Source organism: Ovis canadensis, chromosome 4 (assembly GCF_042477335.2).
Source record: "Ovis canadensis isolate MfBH-ARS-UI-01 breed Bighorn chromosome 4, ARS-UI_OviCan_v2, whole genome shotgun sequence".
In the NCBI taxonomy this organism is placed as follows: domain Eukaryota; kingdom Metazoa; phylum Chordata; class Mammalia; order Artiodactyla; family Bovidae; genus Ovis; species Ovis canadensis.
Window position 1 is genome coordinate 37,005,289 of NC_091248.1, and position 27,405 is coordinate 37,032,693.

The following is a 27,405-nucleotide window of genomic DNA, read 5'->3' on the forward strand; positions in this document are numbered from 1 at the left end:
TCGCTGAGAGTTGGACACGACTCAGTGACTTCACTTTCACTTTTCACTTTCATGCACTGGAGAAGGAAATGGCAACCCACTCCAGTGTTCTTGCCTGGAGAATCCCAGGGATGGGGGAGCCTGGTGGGCTGCCATCTATGGGGTCACACAGAGTCGGACACGACTGAAGCGACTTAGCAGCAGCAGCAGCAACCAGGGAGTTAGGAGAAAAAACTAGAAAGAAGTATGATCAGGCGAACATTTCAAATCTGTCTTCAATGTGGCCTACTCGTTTTCTATTAATGAAGGTGAGACATTCAAATTACATGTTAAAAGATGCTTACTCCTTGGAGGAAAAGTTATGACCAACCTAGATAGCATATTGAAAAGCAGAGATATTACTTTGCCAACAAAGGTCCGTCTAGACAAGGATATGGTTTTTCCAGTGGTCATGTATGGATATGAGAGTTGAACTATGAAGAAAGCTGAGCGCTGAAGAATTGGTGCTTTTGAACTGTGGTGTTGGAGAAGACTCTTGAGAGTCCCTTGGACAGCAAGGTGACCCAACCAGTCCATCCTAAAGGAGATCAGTCCTGGGTGTTCTTTGGAAGGACTGATGCTAAAGCTGAAACTCCAATACTTTGGCCACCTCATGCGAAGAGTTGACTCACTGGAAAACACTCTGATGCTGGGAGGGATCGGGGGCAGGAGGAAAAGGGGATGACAGAGGATGAAATGGCTGGATGGGATCAACGACTCGATGGATATGAACTTGAGTGAACTCCGGGAGTTGGTGATGGACAGGGAGGCCTGGCGTCCTGTGATTCGTGGGGTCGCAAAGAGTCAGACACAACTGAGCAACTGAACTGAACTGAGGCTAGGCATGCCTCCATTTTCACCATGATTTGCATGTAAGTTATGTAAACTACTAAACTAATGCTAATTCTAAATCTAGAAATCATATTTGAGAGTTATATTACTGTAAGATGCTTATGCAATTTAGGGGTTGGCAAATATTTTCTGTAAAGGGCTATATGGTAAACACTTTACGCTTTGTGGTCTATGAAGTCTCTGTAACAACTCAACCCTGCTATTGTACACAAAAGTAGCCACAGACTAAATGTAAACAAATGGATATGACTATGTTCTAGTCAAACTTTATGTATGAAAACTAAAATCTGCATTTCATATACTTTTAACATCATGAACTATTATTATTATTCTTTTGGATTTTTCAACCACTTAAAAATATAAAAAAATATTCTTAAGTCTTTGAGACTATGCAAAAACAGGTGACTGTGTAGATCTGGCTCAAAGATTAAACTTGCTGACCCTTGATGCAATTACAGTCAAATAATGAACATTAATTTAAAATTATGACTTAATGGGTCAATATCTAAAAGACTGCTTGACAGGTGGCTCAAAGAATCCAGTTGCCAATGAAAGAGAGACGGGTTCAATCCCTGGGTCAGGAAGATCGCCTGGAGAAAGAAACTGTAACCCACTCCAGTGTTCTTACCTGGGAAATTCTATGGACAGAGAAACCTGGTGGGCTACAGTCCACGGGGTCACAGTCAGACACGACTTAGCGACTAAACAGCAACAAGCCAAAAGATGAATAAAAGTGGAAATAGTCTCATATGGCATCTCTTTGCTATACTGAGTGCCACCATTCAGAATTTATTCTGTGAAAATTCTGAATTAGAATATATACTAGCTTTCTCAATTTTAGTAACAGATCAACTGATCAAATTTGGCTTCAATGTTTAATCTCTTTATTGCTTTGCACCAGGGTGGGCTTAATAATATTGTGCTTCTTAGAGAGTATCTCAGAAGGTAGGATTTTCCTTTTTAAATATTTCCCCTGCATTTAGCCAAAATTTTCTTTTCCTGATTCATCTCTTTAAGACTTTATTATCACTGGATTTATTCAGCTACCTTAAAAATGAATGGGGTTTTCAGAGCAAAATAAATGCCATAAAATATCTGCAGAGAGAGCTTAATTTAGCAATTATCTGGAACATTAAAAGTTACCTAGCTTGATTCTGGAATAAGAGTGTCTCTTTCCAATAATGGAAACCATTTTGAATTCATGCGTGTAGCTGAGCCATATGACAGAGGGAATAAAGAGCATGCTAAATTTTTCAGGTCCATAACTGCCAAAAAGCAAAGCAATGAAACATAACAATTTTCTAAAATCCCTGCGCCAGCTTCTTTATGATTCCAGCCATTATTTTCTGGAATGATAGTAATTTCCAAGTTTAATGTCAAAGTCTTTGATCTAACATCAAACTCAAAGAAATCACTGTGGAGATTTACAATGAAATCTCTAAAAGAATGGGTTTGAGAGGTTTACTTGCTGATTAAATTCACAGGAATTTTAAATAGGTATGACAATAAGAAAAGAGAAACTTTCTCCTGAAAGTGATGGGCTATTTGTCCACACAGCAGAGGAAATATTCATACCTGGGTTTGAAATCTCTTTTAAGGTATAAATTTGGTTTTCATTTTATTTCCTCATTATAAGCTGGTAGCCAGGAAGGTCAATGACATTGTAAAAAACTGTTTTTATAATTTTCATGTCTTTGCAGAAAAATGATTTCACAACTTAACCTAGAAACTATTTTTCTTTTCAAGGGTCTCTTCAAATATTTGATCATATGGAAAAAAAGCAAAAATTTTAAAAAAGAACAAAACAATAAAATATTTCTCCTTGACTGTAACTGGAGAATATTAACAATATTCACAATTTGAGATTCTACTTTTCATGAATAATATTTTATATATCTTCTTTTATGTGGTCTTTTCACATAGCAAATTGTCACATGGATAAAGCAATGTACAGGCATACTTCCTGCATTTCATTTTATTGTGCTTTGCAGATATTAGGTAGTTTTTAAATACAAACTGAAAACTTGTGACAACCCCACATCAAGCAAGTCAATGCACACAATTCACACAATTTTCCCAACAGTCTTCATTCATATCATGTATCTGTGTCACATTTTGGCGACTATCACAACGTTTCCAACTTTCTCATTATTATTCTGTTTGTTGTGATGATCTGTGCTAGGTAATCTTTGATGTTATTGTTGTAATTGTTGTAGGGCACCATGAACTGTACCCATATAAGATGGCAACCTTAACAGATGAATTTTGTGTGTTTTAACTGCTCCAGTGACTGGCCATTCCTCCATCTCTCTCCTGCTTTTCAGGCCTCCCTATTCCCTGAGCACTACAATATTGAAATTTGGCCAAATAATAACCCTACAATGGTCTCAAAATGTTCAAATGAAAGGAAGAGTCATACATCTCTCACTTTAAATCAAAATCTAGAAATTATTAAGGTGAGTGAGGAAGGCATGTCAAAAGCTGAGTCAAGCCAAAAGCTAGGCCTCTTGTGTCAAACAGTTAAGTTGTGATTGCAAAAAACAAAAAGTTCTTGAAGGAAACCAAAAATGCTACTCCAGTCAACACAAGAATGATAAGAATGCAAAACAGCCTTATTGTTGAGATGGAGAAGGTTCCGTGGTTTGACAGAAGGCTGAACCAGCCATAACATTCCCTTAGGCCAAAGTCTGATAAAGAGCAAGGCCCTAACTCTCCACAGTTCTATGGAGGCTGAGTTCTATGAGGAAACCTTAAGAGAAAAGTTTGAAGCTAACGGAGCTTAGTTCAGGAGGTTTAATGAAAGAAGTCATCTCCATTACAAAACAGTATGAGGTGAGGCAGCAAGTGCTGATGCAGAAGCCACAGCACACTATCCAGAAGCTCTAGCTAAGACAATTAATTAAGGTGGTGACATTAAACAATGCGTTTTCAGTGCAGACAAAACAGCCTTAAACGGGAAGAAGATGTCAGCTAGAGAAAGCGAAAATGTTAGCAGCTCAGTTGTGTCCAACTCTTTGCAACCCTATGGACTGTAGTCCACCAAGCTCCATGGGATTTCCCCGGCAAGAATACTGGAGTGGGTTGCCATTCCCTTCTCCAGGGGATCTTCTCAACCCAGGGGTTGAACCCAAGTCTCCTGAATTACAAGCAGATTAGCACTGAGCCACCAGGGGTCAGTACTCATAGCTAGAGAGAAGTCAATGCTCGGCTTCAAAACTTTAAAGGACAGGCTGACTCTCTTGTTAGGGGCTAATTCAGGTGGTGATTTTAAGTTGAAGCCAGTGCTCATTTACCATTCTGAAAATCCTAGGATGCTTAAGAATTATGCTAAATCTACTCCACCTGTGCTATATAAATGAAAGAACAAAGCCTAAATGACAGCACATCTGTTTATAACATGGTTTATGGATATTTTAACCCCAGTGTTGTGATGGACTGCTCAGAAAAAAAGATTCCTTTCAAAATATCATTGCCAATGTACCTGGTCATTGAAGAGCTCTGATGGAGATATACAATGAGATTAATGTTGTTTTCATGCCTGCCAACACAATATCCACTCTACAGTCCATGGATCAAGAATTAATTTTGACTTTCAATTCTTATTATTTAAGAAACACATTTTGTTAGGTTATAGCTGCCACACATAGTGACTCCTCTGATGGATCTAGGTGAAGTAAACAGAAAACCTTCTGGGAAGGATTTACCATTCTAGACATCATTAAGAACATTCTTGATTCATGGGAAGACATCAAAATATCAACACTGCAGGAGTCTGAAAGTTGATCCAACCCTCATATATGACTTTAAGGGGTTCAAGACATCAGTGGAGGAAGTAACTATAGATGTGGTGAAAATAACAAGAGAACAAGAATTAGAAGTGGAACCTGAAGATATGACTGAATTGTGGTAATCTCACGATAAAAATTCCACCCATGAGGAGGTGCTTCTTGTGGATGGGCAAAAAAAGTAGTTTCTGGAGATGGAATCGACTCCTGGTGGATACTGTGTAAAGAGTATGGAAATGAGAACAAAGAGCTCAGAAGATTACATACATTTAGTTGATAAAGCAGTGGCAGGGTTTGAGAGGACTGAGCCCAGTTTTGAAATAAGTTCTCTTGTAGGTAAAATGCTGTCAAACAGCACTGATGCTACGGAGGAATTGACTGGGGGAAGGAAGAATCGATGCAGCAAACTTCATTGTTGTCTTATTTTAAGAAACTGCTACAACCACCCAATCTTTAGCAACCACCACCCTGATCAGTTAGCAGATGTCAACACCCAGGTAAGACCCTCCTCTAGCAAAAAGATTATGACTCACTGAAAGACCAAATATAAATAGTTGTTTTTTTTTTTAATCTAGGTTTACACTTTCTATTTTAGAAACGTGCTATCATACATTTACTATACTACAGTGTACGGTAAACATAACATACAAGCGCTAGGAAACAAGCAAACAAAACAATTCATGTGACTTACTGTAGTTGCTTTATTGTAGTAGTAGGGAACTACACCTGCATTATCTCCTAGGTATGTCTGTAATATGTTAAAATCCTCTCTTTTAAAAAAATATCCTCAAATTAGACATGTGCAATGGTGTTCTGACTATTCAAGGAAATAAAAACAATAAATGATTAAATTTTATTCAGTGTATTTTATTTTTAATTAAAATTTTAATTTGAAATTAGTAACCCATCTTGGGACTATTTCTATGAAATACTGTGCTCTGTTCATGGATAAAGAATGTTTACTCTTGAAAACTTTTAGCAATACTGCATGTTACATTTTGAGGAAAAGTTTAGAATATGTTAGCCATATTTTCTAATTTTTAATGCACAAAATCAGAAGAAATGATGAACTAGATAAAGTCTTTCACAAGGGAGAAAGATCAGATTCAGGCCTAATGAATCTATAGTTTGTATCCGAAAAAGAGACCTCTGACTGCTCTGGAAAGAAAAAAAAAATCAAACTTTTCTACTGGTACAATAATGCCCATCAATTAAGAGACTTACTAACTTTACCCATTCTACAGAAATATATTTAATTTTGAACAAAATTTAAATATAAATATCTACTGGCCCTTTAGAAAGCTAATGACAAAATTCTGTTGAGTGCATATAATTTCATCACTTTTAGCATGTTCAACAGTCCCAGATCACATCAATAAAAATGCATAATGTATTATAGACATATATATTTCTTATTTCAATTTCTGCCCTTTCATGTATTTGGACATTGTGTCCACTTTGGGTTTGGAGTTCCTACCCAAGAACATATCTATGAAAATACTATTATCTTCAAACTAAGCGGAAATGACCTTTTCTAAATTGAAACGGTGTAGATTAATCCAGGTTGCAAAATGAAAAATAAAAGAACAGTGTGGGTTTATTTCACAATATTTAAACAGAATGCATTAAAGAACTATAAAAAGGTGTAAGGCTAACTGTAAACATAACTCATTTGGGATAATTTTTAAAATACAATTCAGGAAGAAAATATTTAAAATATTTTTAATGTTTAAATATGTTTAAAATATTTGAATATGTTTAAAATAATTTTGTGCAAAATGCAAGCAAATCTAATTAGTTTGGCATCAATTAAGCTCTAACAATGTACTTCAGTATCTCTCCTAAGCAGAGCGATCTGTTTTCCCTTCACCCAGGTCAATTTGTGCACATTATGGTGTCATCATAATTTTAAAACATACTGAGAAAATGACAGAGCTGCAAAATTAAAATAAATGATTAATGGTAGTTTTTTCATGTTTTGTACTAATAGGTATTACTGAGACTTTAAATTAATAGAGCTGTCAGGCTCACGGATGTTACAGATCCAGCAATGAACCAAAATGGAAATTATATATTCCACAGACATCTAAAGATGACACTTTGGAATATTTTAAATTTTAATTAGTAGGTGCAATTGTTTTGTTCCCTGTAACCACTGCAAATTAATTGGAAATTAGTCACAACCAATCCTTTTTTTTTTTTTTTAAACCAATCTAATATGAAGAGGTTGGTGCTCTACACCTTAACATCTTTGTTTGCAGGCCAGAAAGCATACATGCAGTAAATTGTATTGTCAATTACAAAAACAACAACTGTTGTGAAATTAGGAAAAAATTATGCACAGGTAAACAAAACTAATTAATGCATAAGTAATAGGGGAACACACAAAACAGTGCCACTAAACACTAACATGCCAGTCTTTGGGGCGAAGAGGCTTAGAAATATAAATCTATGCAGGAGCATTTACCAGTGAAGTCTTAGGTAAAAGGAGGCTTTTAGTTTATGTTGTATTGAACTGCTTTTGGAGACTTACTACCACGCATACCTTAAAAAGTATACCCACAAGAACAGCCATCTGATTATTCAACTATGTCTCCAGATGACAGAAGACTGTTATCAATAGCCAATTTTCTTTTCCTCAAAATACCAAGATTTATACCCATAACAAATGAAGAATCTTAAGATTCATCCTTACTTTGTATTTAAATATTAAGTAAATAGTAATTTTCAGGTGTACATCCACCCATTAACAATTTTTCTTCTGCTAATTTGTGGGTTACCTCTTTCCTTTTAGCAACAAAAATACACGTTACCTTGTCTACTTTTCCCCTTTTCTAAAGTAAGCCCATTAAAACCTTAAGATTCCTTAAAAATGGTGTATCTGCTATGGAGGCAAGTGTCACGTCACAATAGCTGTGTAACTTTTAATGAGAAAGTAGTTTCTTTTTTATCAAATTTTCAAAATAAGACTTCCTAGGAAGTCAACCTGATTAATCAACTATTATTTAATATTATATGCAGAGTACATCATGAGAAACTCTGGGCTGGAAGAAGCACAAGCTGGAATCAAGATTGCTGGGATAAATATCAATAACCTCAGATATGCAGATGACACCACCCTTATGGCAGAAAGTGAAGAGGAACTAAAAAGCCTCTTGATGAAAGTGAAACAGGAGAGTGAAAAAGTTGGCTTAAAGCTCAACATTCAGAAAACGAAGATCATGGCATCCGGTCCCATCACTTCATGGGAAATAGATGGGGAAACAGTGTCAGACTTTATTTTTTTGGGCTCCAAAATCACTGCAGATGGTGACTGCAGTCATGAAATTAAAAGATGCTTACTCCTTGGAAGAAAAGTTATGACCAACCTAGATAGCATATTCAAAAGCAGAGACATTACTTTGCCAACTAAAGTCCGTCTAGTCAAGGCTATGGTTTTTCCAGTGGTCATGTATGGATGCAAGAGTTGGACTGTGAAGAAAGCTGAGCGCTGAAGAATTGGTGCTTTTGAACTGTGGTGTTGGAGAAGACTCTTGAGAGTCCCTTGGACTGCAAGGAGATCCAACCAGTCCATTCTGAAGGAGATCAACCCTGGGATTTCTTTGGAAGGAATGATGCTAAAGCTGAAACTCCAATACTTTGGCCACCTCATGTGAAGAGGTGACTCATTGGAAAAGCCTCTGATGCTGGGAGGGATTGGGGGCAGGAGGAGAAGGGGACGACAGAGGATGAGATGGCTGGATGGCATCACCGACTCGATGGACGTGAGTCTGAGTGAACTCCGGGAGATGGTGATGGACAGGGAGGCCTGGTGTGCTGCAGTTCATGGGGTTGCAAAGAGTGGGGCACGACTGAGTGACTGAACTGAACTGAACTGAAAGATGCTAAATATTATGGTGAAGTGATATCCTTTCCAATATGAATTTATCTGTAAATGATTACAGGAAAACAGTAAAACTCACTGCTATATTTTCTATTAACACCTTGGCTAAATCTCAAAAAGATATTAACTACTATCCCAACACAAAATACCATGAATTTAACTATTTTCTCTCCCTGTATGACTCAGAATAACAAGGAAGTTAGTCTAAACACTGAAAAAGAAGAAAATGTATGTATATTATTGGTTATAACAAAACTAATAAACACTAGAAAATAATATTTTTTTAGTGTTGACAAATGAGGTACAAACTAATTTTCAACAACCCTCCAGTACTGTCATAGTTTGTAGGTAGCTGGTTTTAGTAATAAATAAACAGTTCCATAAGTAAGTAATTCTCTGAAGTCCAGAGGTTACCAATACAACAAATATGATATCCCAGATTCTGGCTTTTATTTCTGTTTTCTTCCCATTGGGATATGGGTATTTTGCTATACTATTTCTAAGCAGCTTTTTCCTCCCCTCCTTATGAAAATACCATAAAACACTATTTTCAAAGAATGAAAAATATTTTTAACCTCAGACTACTTTGAATTTCTGCTAATGGGCTAGATAAGTGGACTTAGTTATAGATGCCAGTTTCTCTTATTTGCCCCATTCTCCCCATAAATCTTTTCATGGACTGTTTATATTTAGACTTTAGTAGCTTCTTGTCAGGAAACACTGTTCTGACCATGATTTGCCTTTAAAAATATTTATCATACCTTTGGTAATCAAGAGAGAGGTATAAGCACATAAACAATGGAAACAAGTGATCCAATATCAAAGAAAGGCAATGCCAAAAAATGTTCAAACTACCATACAATTGCACTCATTGCACATGCTAGCACGGTTATGCTCAAAATCCTTCAAGCTAGGCCTTAGCAATACATGAACCAAGAACTTCCAAATGTACAAGTTGGGTTTAGGAAAGGCAGAGGAATTGGAGATCAGATTGCCAACATCCATTGAATCTTGGAGAAAGCAAGGGAATTCCAGAAAGACGTCTATACTAAAGTCTTTGACTGTGTGGACCACAACAAACTGGAAAATTCTTCAAAAGATGGCAGTAACAGACCATCTTACCTGCCTCCTGAGAAACCTGTATGCAGGTCAAGAAGCAACAGTTAGAATCCAACATGGAACTGGTTCCAAACTGGGAAAGGAATCTGTCAAAGCTGTATATTGTCACCCTGCTTATTCAACTTCTATGCATAGTATATCATGTGAAATGTTGGGCTAGACAACTTACAAGCTGGAGTCAAGATTGCCAAGAGAAATATTAACAACCGCAGATATGCAGATGACACCACTCTAATGGCAGAGAGCAAAGAGGAACTAAACAGCCTCTTGATGAAGGTGAAAGAGGAGAGTGAAAAAGCTGGCTTAAAACTCAACATTCAAAAAATGCAGATCATGGCATCCAGTCTCATCACTTCATGGCAAATAGGTGGGGAAACAGTGGAAACAGTGACAGAATTGAATTTTTTTGGCTCCAACATCACTGCAGATGGTGACTGCAGCCATGAAATTAAAAGACGCTTGCTCCTTGGAAGGAAAGCTATGACAAACATAGACAGCATATTAAAAAGTAGAGACATCACTTTGCCAACAAAGGTTCGTCTAGTCAAAGCTATGGTTTTTCCAGTAGTCATATATGGATGTGAGAGTTAGACCATAAAGAAGGCTAAGTGCTGAAGAATCTATGCTTTTGAACTGTCGTGTTGCAGAAGACTCTCAAAAGCCCCTTGGACAGTAGGGATATCAAACCAGATACTTCTAAAGGAAATCAACCCTGGATATTCATTGGAAGGAGTGATACTGAAGCTCCAATACTTTGCTCAGTTGATGAGATGAGCCGACTCATTGGAAAAGACCCTGATGCTGGAAAAAACTGAAGGCAAAAGGAGGAGGTGGCAAAGGAAGAGATGGCTGTATAGCATCACCCACTCAAAGGACATGAGTTTGAGTAAACTCTGGGAGACAGCAGAGGACACAGGAGCCTGGCTGCAGTCCATGGGGTCACAAAGAGTCAGACATGATTTAGCGACTGAACAAAAACAATCCATCTGATAGTATTGTATTTTCAAATATAATATCACATGAAATTCTCATTTAAATGGTATTCCCAAGAAGAAAGGATTTTCATGATATTCAACTTTACAAGTAGGCTGAAAGGGCCATTAAAACAATCTCTCTCCTTAAAGCTACTCAATTTGCTTCTCTACGTAGGTGCCCTCTGCTTGGTTTGCAGTGGTCAGAAGCTGCCAAAGAAAATCTCACCACCTGGCTGTTTGTTTTACACCTGCGTTCCTTTTCCCTCTACTGTGCATTACAAAAATTTCAGAGGCCTTGTATTTTCTCCTCTTTGAACTTTCTATCCTTAGGCAAATAAGCCCAATGAATTGATGATGAGACTAGAAAAAAAACAAGTTAGAAATAGTCCCAGTTTCATAATTCTTTACTTCATGACCTCGAACATTCACCTAACCTCACTGCCACAGTCTAAAATCCTCCCATAAAATCACATAACTTACTTGCAATAGTCTTAAAACATGTTTACCTACACACGAAGTAATCTAAAAAAAAAAAACCAAAAACCCCTCATATGGTCATCCACATCATTACTGTCTAGACAAATACCTAAAACTTACCTTTATTTGTATAGGAGGGTAGAAAATCTATGTCTTTTTGGTTGACTACTTTTACTCAAGTGACAAGGTAAATGTGGTCTCTGCTTAAATGCAGGACACAGGAATGGAAGAAAATTGAGGACGTTTTCTCATAAAGAATAAGATTTATGATTCAAGGTTTAGAGCACTTCTGAGATTCATTTAGAACTTTTATAAAATACATGTAAGTGGGGACTATACTGTGAAATCTGACGTTGACAGATAGGTACTTCTGGCTAATAATACACCAATCTTATGGGGACTATTCATGCAGAGCTCAATACAGCCAAATACAAAATCTAAGGAGAGTGGTGGTGTTTTCCATTCTAGTCAAAAAGAAGTAAGCACATTCCGTGACTCTCCCACTGAAGGCAACTACAAACCCTGCACAGAACGCATGGCACAGCTAAGTATGGACTGCTGAGAAGCAAGTGAGAGTAGGCAGGCTGGGGAAGGAAACCAGAGCAGAGAGAGTCCCTGAACCAGTGATATCTTCCTGTTTTTTTCCTCCCCTCTCATATTTCCCAGTCTGGAGTTAAAGGTGGCTTAACACTTGGAACTGTACAAGTACAGATGGAGAGCTCCATCAAAAATCCCCGTTGTTTCTGGTTCAAGGCGTAGGAAATGAATGACCTGTAGGCCGAGGTCAGAGAGGGTGAGAGAGGTATCTTGCTTCATTTCGCCCCTCCCCTCGCCGCCTCAATCTCTCCTACCGCAGTCACCTGGGAGCTCCATAGCAGTGGCAGGTGCCTACAGCTCCAGGGACGCTTTCTCTGGTCCATGAAACTATCGTCCCCAGATCGTGGGCAGATACCTACTGATTTTTTCTCTCTTTGTCCCCTTACCATAGGGCCCTGGAGGCAGGAGCTATATGGAGAAGTACATGGCAATGCAGAGAAACGAAAGCCTTGTGTTTATAATCAGAGGAGCCCTGGGAATCAAAAACCATCAAGGAGATCCTGGAGTAGAGAGGCCTCAAAAAGACTATCTCTTAAAGTTGTATATGATCCCCTGAGTTTTCCCCTGAGCAGTATATGCATAGATTTGACCTTATGAAGCCTAACATAGAGAACTGAATTTTACAACAGAAAAAAAAAAAATCAATGACCAAAATAAAAGTTAACTGCATGGCCTCAAGAACAGCATGGAGATAAGGGAGAAAAAAGTCAGTGAGCTTGAATATAGGTGAATAGATATTATCTAGTATGAAGAATAGAAAGAACAAAGAGGAAGGAAAAAATTAAGACTCAGATATTGAGATACTATATAAATATCTAAAACATGTCATCAGGGTTTAGAAGGAAAGTAGAGAGTGTGGGCTTAAGTCAATATCTGAACAAATAATGATTGGAAACTTCCCAACGTGGCCAAAGACATAAACCTACAGATTCATGAAGTACAGAGAAACCAAAACAAAAATAAGTTCAAAGAAATCCATAACCAGACTCATCAAAATCAAAACACTGAAGAGTCAAGACAAAAAAGAAAATTCTTGAAAGCAGCCTTGGAAAAATGATGCATTATATATTGCAGAGCAATAATTCAAATATGGACTTTGCATCAGAAACTATATTATACACATGAAGTATGAGGAGGAAGTAAAGGTGAAATCATAAAATGCTTACAATTAAGTCAGAAGAGCTGGACAATATCAATAGAGAGTGACAGGAGTGCAAAGAATCAGACAGTTTACTTCAGACAGGGAGTTTAAAAGGTTTCGTGAGGAAATTGATGCTAAGCTTGCTGTTGAAGGAAGAGATCTTATTTTATTTTTGGTATATGTGCATTTATATTCTATTGCCTTCCAGAAAGATTTTAAAGTAACGTACAAAAATATACATATCCCAACAGCACAGGATAATTAATTCAGGCAAAATAATAAACCATAGGGAAGATTAAATGAGTCCTACTCTTGCCTGGAAAATCCCATGGACAGAGTAGCCTGGTAGGCTGCAGTCCATGGGGTCACTAAGAGTCGGTCACAACTGAGCGACTTCACTTTTTCTTTTTGCTTTCATGCATTGGAGAAGGAAATGGCAACCCACTCCAGTGTTCTTGCCTAGAGAATCCCAGGGATGGGGGAGCCTGGTGGGCTGCCGTCTATGGGGTCACACAGAGTCGGACACGACTGAAGCGACTTAGCAGCAGCAGCAGCAGCAGCAGCAGCAGCAGAGAACTGCTAGAAGAAACTAGATTCCCTGTGAGCATGCTTGAAGGCAAGAAGAATGTGTCTATTTCTAAACCACAAAATAAGGGATGGAGATTTTAAGTACATAATTAAGCAGTATGAATAGAAAGCCTTTGGAGAGTGGTCCCGACGAAGTATAGCTGGCAGATGGAGGCCTTGGGAGAATGACTTAATGACATGACAAGGACAGTGAACTCTATGCTGTAAGAAATGAAGAGACAATGAACTTTGAGATCAGGAAGTTGGATGATCATAATTATGTTGCTCAGTATAATTCTGGCAATCAGATGGATGGCTTTGGCTATACTGGGAAGCAAAAAATAATGTATCAAATAAAGAGGAAAATGTAAACTAGGTGAAAAAGAACTGAATTCTGTCATAAATGATAAGTTGTAATTGATTACTACTACAAGCAACTGAGTGAGGCGGCAAAGCCTCATAATTAAGGGAAAAGGCATTAGAGCCCACTGACTACCTCTAATTGTGTGGCCTTGAACAAAGCGGTTGGGTCATCTGTTTCAGGGTTTTAATTTTTTAATTTATGATATGGTATGGTTTCCCAGGTGGTGTAGTGGTAAAGAAGCCTCCTGACAATACAAGAGGTGCAGGAGACATGGGTTTTATCCCTGGGTCAAGAAGATCCCCTGGAGTAGGAAATGGCAACCTATTTCAGTATTCTTGCCTGGAAAATTCCATGGGCAGAGAAGCCTGGTGGGCTACAGTCCATGGGGCTGCAAAGAGATGGACATGACTGAGCAACTGAGCACACACATAGCAGTTACAATAACTTTACTGACTTCTTAGGGTTGTTTTGAGGATCAAATAAAAATATGAATATACAGAACAGAAACTGGTAAATGATTCTAAATAATGTTAAATAGTATTACTATGGTTTCTTCCAAACATCTTAATGACATCTAAATATTTTAAAATTCAATTAGCCTTCATCTACATATCACTAAATTCCTGGAACTGGAAAATCTTACATTTATAAAATTTGTGCTTTCTGTCTTAATGTCCTGAGATTAATTTGTATTTCAGCAAATGGTTTCAGATAAAATAACACTTTAAAATTATGATTATTTTAAATAATTACAACAAGCCCATCAGTAAAATTATTAGGCCCCAAAACTCTGTTTCTCTTTTAAAGAGTTTGCATTTTAAAATTGTTCTGAACATATTCTCTTTATAAAAACAAGTGTCAAAATGAAGACAAACTCCAAGTAACTTCAGTGTTTAGGGCTGTAGGAAAAAGATCCAGCCTTCCTAAGGTGGGGGGGGAAGGCAAAGGCTAGGAGGCAACTAGCCAGTGTCTGAATCAATTAGAAGCTAGAGCAAGAGAAGGAAACTGGTGTGCAAGTCAGAAAACAGCATCTCACAGAATGGCTCACACAGTGGAAATGGGAACCGAAGGAGGGAGTTGGTCCATGGGCACTCAGTGAGCAAGTATGAGTCCCACAAATACTAGGGATCACGCAGCAAGACTACCAGGCTTGGCAGGGATTGGCTGGGATTGGCTGACTACAGAGTCAGGGCTGAGTCGAGTGTTGAAGGTATTTAATATTAGAGGCTGAGATTGGGCAAGTAGGTCAGAGTCCTGAGAATTATCATACAAAGGAAGGTATTTAAAAAAGGCTAAGCAGGACCAAAACACTTGTAAACGCCTTCACTAGAAGTTGCCTTGACTTCAGCTATCACCTTCATATTTCACCTGTGGTCATTTCACCATTTAGTTCATGATGTTTTCTTGACTTCCTTCCCATCCTCTACCACATGGAAGAAAGTTTCAGGCATCCTTTCTGAATTAATCATACATAAAGCACCCAGAGTGATATTGCATTACAACCTCTTTGGCATTACTTTTCATAAAAGTAACACAAGTAATAATTCACATATGACTATTAATATTTCAACATATTAACAGAATGCAGCCTATACAATGTGTAAAATGAATACATAATTGATAATACAGAAGGAAGTGGCCCAAGAAATTTAATTGTCCTATATCAGGAAACAGAGATTAAGCCTTTTAAGGTTAAGAAAGTATTTCTTCCTGGTATATTCAAAATTCTTTGCTTTGAGAATGTAATGAATAAAGATAACTTAAAATAACTTTTACATGTATGTATATATGAAAAGTATGAGAATGAATTTCTAGCCAACCTATATTATGTACAGTGAAAGATTTAGTAGAAAGCATTTTTCAAAATTGTTATACTTCTCCAAGAATTAGTTAAGGAACACAAACTCAAAATACGCATGGTGTTGGCCACTAATGATGTATGAGGCACAGTGGTATTCTCTGGAGGTAGAGAGTTGACCAAAATCATAGTGCCTGACCTCACTCAGTAAGCTTATGTCTACCAAGAAGCTAGTCAAAAACCCAATGATTTCAGTTTAACATGGGAAGCTCTTTGATAAAGCCATATAGCACTGGGGCTGAGTTTTTAGATTAGCAGGGATCAGAGATGAGATGGAATGAAAGGAGGGGTGATATTCAAAAAAGGAAGAGTGGAAGCATGAAATGAGTCTCAAAAGACAAGTTGTATAATTCAACTGAAGACAAAGAAAAGTTTATTTGGGCAAAAGCAAAGTATATGAAAATAGCAAAAAGAAGTAATTGATGACTGCAATGAAACAGGAAGCTTGATTCAAATATACTTTATCAGATAGAAAGTAATTAAATATTTTAATTAGAAGAGTGCCAGGGTGAGATTAGTATTTTATAGTGATCATTTTGGTAGAAAAGCTAAGGATGGATTTAAATAGAAAAAAAAAATGGAGAGGGGGAAAGACTGATGAGGTACCTGATGAGAGAGAGAAATGAAATGGGCCAAATCCAGGACAATGGTGGTAGGGATTAAAAGAAAAGACCCGGAAGTATGACACTTGATCAAGTGTGCACAGATACTGAATTTTAGTGTGTGAAGAGAAGTACAGGATGACCTTATGTTTCTAGCTTAGGAAACGAACACTGAGCTCCATTAGCTCAATATGGTGAAAGGAAGGATAGGAATTAAGGAACTTAAGAAAAAGTCATTATTAGTGGCTGGGGAGGAGATGGAAGAAGGTGCATGGAGAGTCCATCTTGGTTACATTGAATTTAAGGCTTGGTATGATTGCTCCTCACTTAATGAAACTTAAATTAGGCACCCATCACTTGTAATAAATTGGGGTGGGAGGGCTGGGTGTGCAGATCCAATACGAAATCTGACCTAGTACATGACCTCTCATACATTACTACTCTCCCTTTTCTCCTATTGAAACTATTCTTTTTTTTCTTCCCACAATGAGAACATACTGACAACAAAGTCGGTATATACCAAGTCCTCAGGGAGAAGGACTGGGGAGGAAGAAGATAGGAAGGGGAGCATAGTTAAGTTCTAGACTCCACCCTGAAGAAAGGCTCTTCATAAACTGCTTCAACATAATGTCTTCTAGAATCAACTGTGTCTTTAATTTGTCATGCTTATGCAACAGAAGATTAGATGGTTGGATGGCATCACCGATTCAACAGACATGAACCTGGGCAAACTCCGGGAGGTGGTAAGGGACAGGGAAGCCTGGCATGCTGCAGTCCATGGGGTCGCAAGGAGTCTGACACGATTTGGCAACTGAACAACAACAATTGTTAAATGGTTAAAATCTATTCTCCATTAACTCAGTGACTCTTACAAAACTGTGAACACAGGCATAACTAACAAGTTTCTGTTGACTACTTTATAGTAAGTTGATAATCATAAAAATAATTGCAAAGCATACATTTGAAGAGATAGCTTTAAACTCTTGCTTTCCCCTCCCCCCAGCCCCCGACCTGATAGTTGAACTTAGAATTGGTAAAATCTGTAAGTGAATATCACCTTAATTTTTTTCAATTGCTTTTTTTTAAAAATTGTGGTACAACATATGTAATGTAGAGTTCACCACTGTAATCATTTTAAAATATATAGTTCAATTGCACTAAGTACATTCATGCTACTGGGCAACCATCACCACATCCATCTCCAGAATTTGTATTACTCTGGTTTTTAAAAAGTGTTCATTGATTGAAGAGTCAAGACCTATTTGTCACTTGCTTTTCTATTTTAAATATTTCACTTACAGAAAAGCAGAACTTCTGCTATGCTCTAAAATTATATCTAAAACAATCCCTTCATAAATTGAGTATCAGCTTATGGATATTTAAATTCAGCAAAGAATTTGAACATGCTATCATTTTTATGTTCTGTAAGAGGAACAACGTGTTATTCAAGTGAAGCAAAGAACACTCTTTAGTCCAACCATACCAATGCTATGAATACTAAATATTCTCTATAGTTAAAATGAAATTTAAAGTTCAGATTTCCATGTGGTTCTAGGAAAAAGAGGGTATGCCAGAATGTGAAATAACAATAATGAGCCATAGTCTAGTACAGTTCTTGGCCCACTGTGTAGACTGCAATAAATGTCTTAAATGAATAAGAGATTACACAGAGTGAAAACTGAAGTAGACATTATATAAAACTTGTTACTAATTTAACCATTGTTTAGATCATGATAATTAATAGCTGAAATGAATATCTTATTATTCTTTGAGAGAAAGTTAACAAAAGAGTCATTAGAAAAGCTTGTGTGGAATATGCTATAAGTATTATAAAATATTCATTAGATTTTAATAGATAACAGACTTCATCTGTTGGCTGGGGAGAGGCAGAAGGTGATTTATTAATAGCAAAGGTCATGCTCTAGCGTGGCAGGCCACAGGGATGGCCTGGGGCCTTCTTAGGTGGTGAGCAGCCATGAAGGAGACGGACAGCAGAGCCAGGCTAACTGCATTTTAGCTTCTACTCTGCCGCTTACTATGTGTGGAATCAGGCAAACTAACCTTTGTCTGCCTCAGCTGTTTTACCCATAAAATGATGCTTATTATATGCTTTCTGTGAGAATTCAATGTGTCAATACAGGTCAAGTGGCACAAAGTAAAAGCTTAATAAATGTTATATATTACTGTTGCCATTAATCTTTGTTGATTTAAAACATGGCACAGGGACTAAATCTCGCTTCTCTCTGAGAAGAGTCCAGAACAATGCAGGGTACTCACGGAAGCTGTTTGGTTTCACTGTCTTTCATTTATTCTTTTGTGACCCAGACTGAAGACCAGTGACGTTTCATTAAAACAAGAAGACTGCTACTACCACTACCATCCTGCATCGTGACCACAATCACCACCACCACTGTGACCATGAGCACCACCAACACTGATAGCACCTCTCCCAGTTCATCTTGACCACCACTGGCCGTCATCACCACTAGCACCAACATCATCAGAACGACCATCACCACAAGCTTCACCATGACCACCAGAGACCACCATCCCAGTCTCTGCAATCAGCGTATCACCACCACCACTGGCAGCAACAGTAACAAGACCTTTAATATGCATGTGAGTGTACAGGTGTAAAGGTCACAGGGAGAGTAAAGAATAAGAAACAAGATGTAAATATACACTTGCTGGTAAAAGGAGGAACAGGAGATTTTTAAAACATACTTGGAATCAAGCACAGAGATACGAGAAGGCATAAGAAATTGCCATCCTCGAAAGACTTTTTGCAAGTTTGTCTTACATCATTATTATAGAATTAGTAGATTTCACACACTTGGGGCCAATTAACTACAAGAAATATGCCAGCAGTAAACAAAAAGTCACACTTATGTGCTATACCAAAGATTGATGAGCCAAATGCTTTAGAGTCAAAACCAATGGAAAGGTAAAACCCCAAACTCCCATATTATATGCTAAGCTGTGCTTCTGGAATTGGTAGCCAAAAACTAGTGATTAATGAATGATGAAAGAGTCCTGGGTTAGAGTTCCATATGTGCTACATATCTGACCTTGAGTAAGTTATGTGACCTTCTAATGACACAGTTTTCTCCCTCTGAAAAATGGTGATATATGTTATTTAGAGTTTGTGTGAATATTTAATAAGTAATGTTGTATGTCAATTATTCCTCTAAAAAAACACCCAACACAACACTCACCTATAACCATGAAACACCAGCACATTGGCACAATGCTTGTATTAAAGATTAAGACCTAACCTGGGGCTTCCTTGGTGGCTCAGAGGTAAAGAATCAGCTGCCAATGCAGGAGATGCGGGTTTGATTGTTGGGTTGAGAAGATACCCTGGAGAAGGGAATGGCAACCCCCTCCAGTATTCTTGCCTGTGAAATCCGATGGACGGAGGAGCCTGGCAGGCCACAGTCCATGGAGTTGTCGAGAGTCTGACAGGCTGGGCAACTAAACAATAAGACCTACCTTGTCACTCCTTACACCGCTTCCCTCCCAATCTAAACTGCAGAGTAAATGGTGCTGTTATTCTCAGATGGCAGCTACCTGCATGATTCATCTCCTTCCCTCATTCCTATCCCTCATCCCAAGGGAACTCATTAACAAATTCTCCCTCTTTCACGTCCAGAATGTACCTCAAATCCATCCACGTCCTAGCCACTATTGCTGTCCAAGAGCAGAGCACTTTGTTGAACCCTATGTCCCAGTTGCTACTCAATGCAATCCATCCTCCACATAGCAGTTAAGTGAACTTTAAGAATGTAAATCAGATGATGCGTGAAGCCTTCAACAGCTTCCTAGCGTACTCTGAACCACACGTTAATTGTTCACCATCATTTTTTTCTACTCTATCTGTCTCCTGCCCATCTTTTCTACTTCGCCTCTTACACTCTCACCCTACATCTAAAACTTTGGTCACACTGTCCCTCTTACTATTTAACACACTGAGCTTTTGGATTCTTCTTTGAAAAAGACCTCCCAGACACACTTACCTGAAGTTGTCTTTTTCATGCTCCATCTTTAGTTCCTCTTCATCATATTTCATAACTCTTGCAATCAAAAGTTATATTATGCATGTTTGTCTATATTTATTGATTTATTAATTTACTTAATCTATTATCAGAATGTAAGTTCCTTGAGGACAATTATATTATTGAATACATTCTATTTCATGTTCTTATTACTCCAATGTTTTATTATGTGATCAGTTTCTATTTTTAGTGCCAAGATTAGCACCTAACATAGTTTTGAAATGTAATAAAATATTCACTATAAAAATGAAATTTAGCAAGGTCTAAATGTCTAAATTAAAAAATATCTCATACGGAGAGAACAACTATAATGGAGTTTTTCTGTATAAGGAAGCCCTCAAATTCCAATTGGAGGCAAAGAAGAGATGAGTAATACATTTAGGAAGAATCATGTCTGAAGGTCCCATAAATATTTTTCTTATAAGGTGTTCGGAAATAATTACAAGAAAGGTTAAGAGAAACCTTAACAAATTTGTTTAGTTTCACGTTTATAACTGTGGTTATATGTGGCTATATATAGATAACTATGGTATCTAAAGATTACACTCTGGCTAACATAAGCATTCAACTCTTAAATCATTGGCAAAGGCATACATTGCCTAATACCTGAATGCAATGGCTCATATAAAAAACAACAAAAAAGGCACTTGGTGATAGGTCCAAAGCTTAGGTATGGTGATTATCTACTTATAGGAGTATATGATTAGTTAGCTATGGCAGGATATAATATCTGGGAAACAAACAGGAAAGTGACATAAGGTTTTAATTACTCTGGACTCACAGTGCATGGGGTCTGCATCCATGGTTCCCCATCAATCTGCATTGGCAGAGACTTGCTGGTCCTGGAGGAACAAAAAAAAAAAAAAATCCAAGTCTAGCACAGAAATACTTTATACAGCAGACTATATGTCCCATATAAAATGATGAGACCAGGGAATACAAATATGGTAAAAGCTGGGCTCTGTTCTCAAGTTGTCTTTTACAAAAGGAACTTCAGCTCTTGACTTGGGGTCCCCAGGAGGATCAATGGTGAAGAATCTGCCTGCCAATTCAGGAGATGCAGGTTCAATCCCTGGGCCAGGAAGATTTCCCTGGAGGAGAAGGTGGTGGCCCACTCCAGTATTCTTGCATGGAGAATCACATGGACAGAGGAGGCTGGTGGGCTACAGTCCATGGGATCATAAAGAGCTGGATATGACTGAGCACAAACCTTGACTATCAATGAATACCCTGTATCTTAGTTACAGGAATGTTAAATGCTTCCTGTGATGATATACACAAAAAATTCTGGATAACAAAAGACAAATGTAGGGTGTACAGTTAATGACACAATCCGAGTTACTTGGTTTGTTTCCAAGGCAAACCATTCAACATTACACTAATCCAAGTCTATGCCCCAAACACTAGTGCTGAAGAAGCTGAAGCTAAGTGGTTCTAAGAAGACCCATAAGACCTTCTAGAACTAACACCAAAAAGAGATGTCCTTTTCATCACAGGTGACTGGAATGCAAAAGTAGGAAGTCAAGAGATACCTAGAGTAACAGGCAAGTTTGTCCTTGGAGTACAAAATGAAGTAGGGCAAGGCCTAACAGAGTTTTGCCAAGAGCTAACCCTTTCAACAACACAAGAGATGACTCTACACGTGTATATCACCATATGGTCAATACCGAAATCAGACTGATTATATTCTTTCCAGTTGAAGATGGAGAAGCTCTATACAGTCAGCAAAAAAAGACTAGGCACTGACTGTGGCTCAGATCATGAACTCCTCATTGTGAAATTCAGGGTTTAGGAAAACCAGTAGGCCCTTCAGTATGACCTAAAGAAAATCCTTTATGATTATATAGTGGAAGTAACAAATAAATTCAAGGGATTAGATCTGATAGAGTGCCTGAAGAATTATGGTTGAAAGTTTGTACTCGTGTATAGGAGTCGGTGACCAAAATCATCCCAAAGCGGGGGGATAAAAGCAAGAAGGCAAAACAGTTTTCTGAGAAGGTTTTACCAATAGCTTAGAAAAGAAGAGAAGTGAAAGGCAAAGGAGAAAGGGAAAGAATGAAACTCTGAATGCAGAGTTCCAAAGAATAGCAAGGAGAGGTGAAAAAGCCTTCTTAAGTGAACAATGAAAAGAAACAGAGGAAAACAATAGAAGACTAGAGATCTCTTCAAGAAAATTAGAGATACCAAGGGAACATTTCATGCAAAGATGGGTGTAATAAAGGACAGAAAGAGTATGGCCCTAATAGAACCAGAAGACATTAAGAAGAGGTGGTACGAATACACAGAAGAACTTTATAAGAAAGGTCTTAATTACTCGGATAATCAGAATGATGTAGTCACTCCTGTAGAGCCTGATATCCTAGAGTGTAACGTCAAGTGGGCCTTAGGAAGCATCACTACGAACAAAGCTAGTGGAGGTGATAGAATTCCAGCTGAGCTATTTCAAATCCTAAAAGACAGTGCTGTGAAAGTGCTTCACTCAATATGTCAGCAAATTTGGAAAACTCAGGACCACAAGACTGGAAAAAGCCAGTTTTCATTTAAATTGCAAAGAAGGGCAATGCCAAAGAATGTTTAAACTACAGCACAATTACACTCATTTCATGTTAGCAACGTAATGCTCAAAATCCTTCAAGCTAGGCTTCAGCAGTATATGAACCGAGAACTTCCAGATATACGAGCTGGACTTAGAAAAGGCAGAAGAACCAGAGATCAAATTGCCAATATCTGTTGATCATAGGAAAAGCAAGAGAGTTCCAGAAAAACATCTGCTTCATTGACTACACTAAAGCCTTTGACTGTGTGGATCACAACAAACTTTGGAAAATTCTTCAAGAGATGGGAATACCAGACCACCTGACCTACTTTCTGAGAAACCTACATGCAGGTCAAGAAGCAACAGTTAGACTTAGACATGGAACAACAGACTGGTTCCAAACTGGGAAAGGAGTATGTCAAGATTGCATATTGTCACCCTGCTTTTTCAACTTCTATACAGAGTATATTATGTTAAATGCTGGGCTGGATGAAGCACAAGCTGGAATCAAGATTGCCAGAAGAAATATCAATAATCTCAGATATGTAGATGACACCACCCTAATGGCAGAAAGCAAAGAGGAACTAAAGGACTCCTTGATGAAGATTAAAGAGCATGGTGAAAAATGGCTTAAAACTCAACATTCAAATAACGAAGATCATGGCATCCAATCCCATTATTTCATGGCAAATAGATGGGGAAAAAATGGAAATAGTGACAGACTTTATTTTCCTGGGCTCCAACATCACTGCAGACAATGACTGCAGCCATGAAATTAAGATGCTTGCTCATTGGAAGAAAAGCTATGACAAACCTAAACAGCATATTGAAAAGCAGAGATATCACTCTGCCAGCAAAGGTCTGTATAGTCAAAGGTTTGTTTTTTTCCAGTAGTCATGCATGGATGAGAGCTGGACCATAAAGAAAGTTGAATGCTGAAGAATTGATGCTTTTGAGATATGGTATTGGAGAAGACTCTTGAGAGTCCCATGGACTCCAAGGAGATCAAACCAGTCAATTCAAAATGAAATCAGCCCTGAATATTCACTAGAAGGACTGATGTAAACGATGAAGCTCCAACACTTTGGCCACCAGATGTGAAGAGCCACTCACTGGAAAAGACCCTAATTCTGGGAAAGATAGAAGGCAAAAGGAGAAAGGGCCTCAGAAGATGAGATGGTTGAATGGCATCATTGACTCAATGGATATGAGTTTGAGCAAACTCACGGACATAGTGAAGGACAGGGAAGCCTGGTGTGCTGTAGTCCATGGGGTGGCAAAGAGTCAGACATGACTGTGTGACTGAACAAGAACAACAGCAAAACGAGCCTCCTTGTTTCCATGCAATCCCACATTGCAAACGTGGAGGAAAGGTGTTTGCTATCTCACATTTTCCAGTATTAACTCTTTCATATATGTTAATATAACATCAGTTATATCTGTGCTATAATCTGTAGTTTCATGGTAGGGTAATATTAGAGTTTTGTTTTACTGGCATAATTTTGAAAAAAGGGTTTTCAAAAGATTTAAATGCAATATACATATAAAATTTTACTTCATAATAATTCATTATTTAATTTATAGAAGCAATGGTGGACTTCATGAAAGAATGTATGTTAATGATGCCTTAACAGCATTTTCACTGGGTAGTTTGCATATTAGATACTTCAGTGCTTCTGCAGATTCAACCCGGTGTGTACCAGACTAGAGGAGGTAGAATTTGTATGTTAGAATTGTATCCATGGTCTCAACAAAAGGTTATCAAATTCCAACGAACATGATAAGTAACAGTGAATCAAATCTTTATAAATTCTGTCAATTTCCATTATTTTAAAAGGTATCAGTATTAATCATTGACAACAATGTATAGATGAAACAAAATCATTATCAAAATCTTGTATAACATTAATCTAAATAATTTGTAGCTATGCCATCTCCGGTGGCTTGACAGTGAAGAATCCGCCTGCAATGCAGGAGACTGGGGATTGAATCCCTGGGTCAGGAAGATCCTCTGGAGAAGGGAATGGCCACCCACTATATATTCTTGCCTGGAGAATCCCAGGCACAGAGAAGCCTGGCAGGCTACAGACCACGGGGTCACAAAGAGTGAGACGTGACTGAGTGACTAACACTTCCACTTCACTTTTCACATGTCAGCCTCCTTGCTGAATTACAGAGAAAGGGCTACCTGATGACAACAGAGGAGCACTGAGCCAGCCGCCGCCCAGCGCTCTTCAGTCCTGTGTATATCTGCCCCATCTCCATGGCTCCTTCCAAGCCAACCACCTCCAGCAGCTGATCACTCAGATCTGAAAGGAAACAGAAGCCTTGTAAATTACAGTGCATATGCATACAATGCCGTGCCATTAGACATTATGGAAATGAAAAATAAAAGCTTCTTGAGAAAGAAGGCTTCTCTGTTTCAGATACCATACTAAAAGTAACAAAAAGATGGTCTGTCTTCTTCTGAAACTCTCAGTTTAAGCAAATCCTGAGGCCCTGTGGGGAAAGATGTGCTGTCAGCTTATTCTACAACAAAATGGGAAGAAAGGATTCTGAGCCAAATAATGCCAAAAAATATACCAGTAGCTTTAACATCAACAAACTTAACGTTATTCCACATGTATATTTGGAACATTTATACCCCCCACATCAGACATTTGGCAGCAAATACACATTTCAGTATTATAAATAAAGTATGAGGACATGCTGTCAAACATGATTTTGTTGAATTACTCTGACAAAAGATCTTAGAGATCATGGAATTAAAGTTTCTTATTTTAAAGATAAGAAGATGAGGCATTAAGGCACTGAGTGACTTGTCCACGTGCGGGTTAAATTGCTTCAGTTGTGTCCAAATCTTTGCAACCCTATGGATTATACAGCCTGCCAAACTCCTCTGACCATGGGATTTTCCAGGCAACAATACTGGAGTGAGTTGCCATGCCCTCCTTCAAGGGATATTTCCAACTTAGGGATTGAACCCACATCTCTTTTATGTCTCCTGGATTGGCAGGCACGTTCTTTATGCCACAGTCATAGGTAAACTTGTGCAATTTTTCTTGACCTTGAAAACAGAAATGTTTTCCTGATGGTAAAGAATATGCTACCAAATTCTAGAGTAGGTTTGATAATTATCACCATATTAATACAGTGTTTTTTCTTTTTTTTTTTTTAACCAGAGGACAGTAGAAAAAAAAAAAAGGCTAACAGTCTTAGGTATCGCTTGTCGAGTGTTTCCAAAGTACCTGTCACTGACTAAGCACTCACTCCATATCATCTCACTTGCTCCCCTGGCAAAACCAATTTACGACAAATATGATTATTAGAATTTACAGACGGAGAAGCTGAAAATCAGAGAAGTTAACTCAATTTATTTATATTAACATAAAGACGAAGTGACAGAGCCAAAATCTAAGGTGTAATCATAATGTTATATTTGGTGAATCAGCCATACCAAAGAGAGATAATCAGAGGGAGAGGGAGAGGGTGGGATGATTTGGGAAAATGGCATTGTAATATGTATACTATCATGTAAGAATCGAATCGCCAGTCTATGTCCGACGCAGGATACAGCATGCTTGGGGCTGGTGCACGGGGATGACCCAGAGAGATGTTATGGGGAGGGAGGTGGGAGGGGGGTTCATGTTTGGGAACGCATGTACACCCGTGGTGGATTCATGTCAATGTATGGCAAAACCAATACAGTATTGCAAAGTAAAATAAAGTAAAAATAAAAAATAAAATAAAATAAAATAAAACTGATAGAAGTATTTCTTATTGAGGGAGTGACAGTGGTGTCTGCGTGAGCTGCAAGGTCCCTTTCCAACCTGCAAACTTTCACTCTCCAGAGTAGCAGAGGAGATAGTTGTTATCAGTAAAACCCTAAAGAGCACAACTGTGGCACACAGCCCCTCCACTCACTTACCTGACTCAGAATGCCCGAACCCTTGATTTGAAGGAAAAATTTTAGGTGTACATATATGGTCCTTCTCTATCATGATATTTTCATGTAATCCCATGTGTTTTCAAATGCAAATAAATTGCTTAATATTGTTTTCAGTAGCAAAAAGAGCTGGAGGGGTGGAATAGAGTGGTATAAGGTAAGATATGATTATACAAGTTAACTGTGTGATAACTAGTCATAGCTGAGCGTGGACTTGAAGCAAAACCAGCATATGTGTGTTGTATGTACTCCATTTTGTACAGAAAGTCCTCATTTCCCACTAGTGAATCCATTTTAGCACAAAGTTCAGAGAGATGAATGATATATTTTCAGTGTTGTTCATATGTGTGGTAAGGAGCACTTTGAAACCTCAAAATTTGTTAGGCCCATGATCTTTGGCACATTTTATCTAAGCTCTGAAAACACAATGTGTGACCAATCCACTGTACGTTTTTGAACTGAGCTGACTTTTAAAAACCATTGTGTTTTAAACTTTAAGCTCTAGCTGCAGCAGGAGATTTCTTCACATGTGGACACAGCTATCCAGCTACTGAATCAAATGCTAACCAGTCATAGTATGTTAGAGCATTCACCTTGCTGTTCTAAACGATATTTAGACTGATTTCTCATC

The 27,405-nt window shown here is 38.1% G+C and overlaps 1 protein-coding gene across 6 annotated transcripts in view; it reads right to left on the reverse strand.

Annotated features, from left to right (window-relative positions):
- DGKB (diacylglycerol kinase beta) overlaps positions 1–27,405 on the reverse strand; it is an 877,599-nt gene that overhangs the window by 13,267 nt on the left and 836,927 nt on the right. For all 6 annotated transcript variants that reach the window (XM_069587582.1, XM_069587580.1, XM_069587583.1 and 3 more), the window contains 2 exons: positions 25,017–25,137; positions 21,074–21,134 (listed from right to left, as the gene is read on the reverse strand). In XM_069587582.1, the coding sequence (XP_069443683.1) occupies positions 21,074–21,134; positions 25,017–25,137 (182 nt within the window). The remainder of the gene's footprint in view (positions 1–21,073; positions 21,135–25,016; positions 25,138–27,405) is intronic.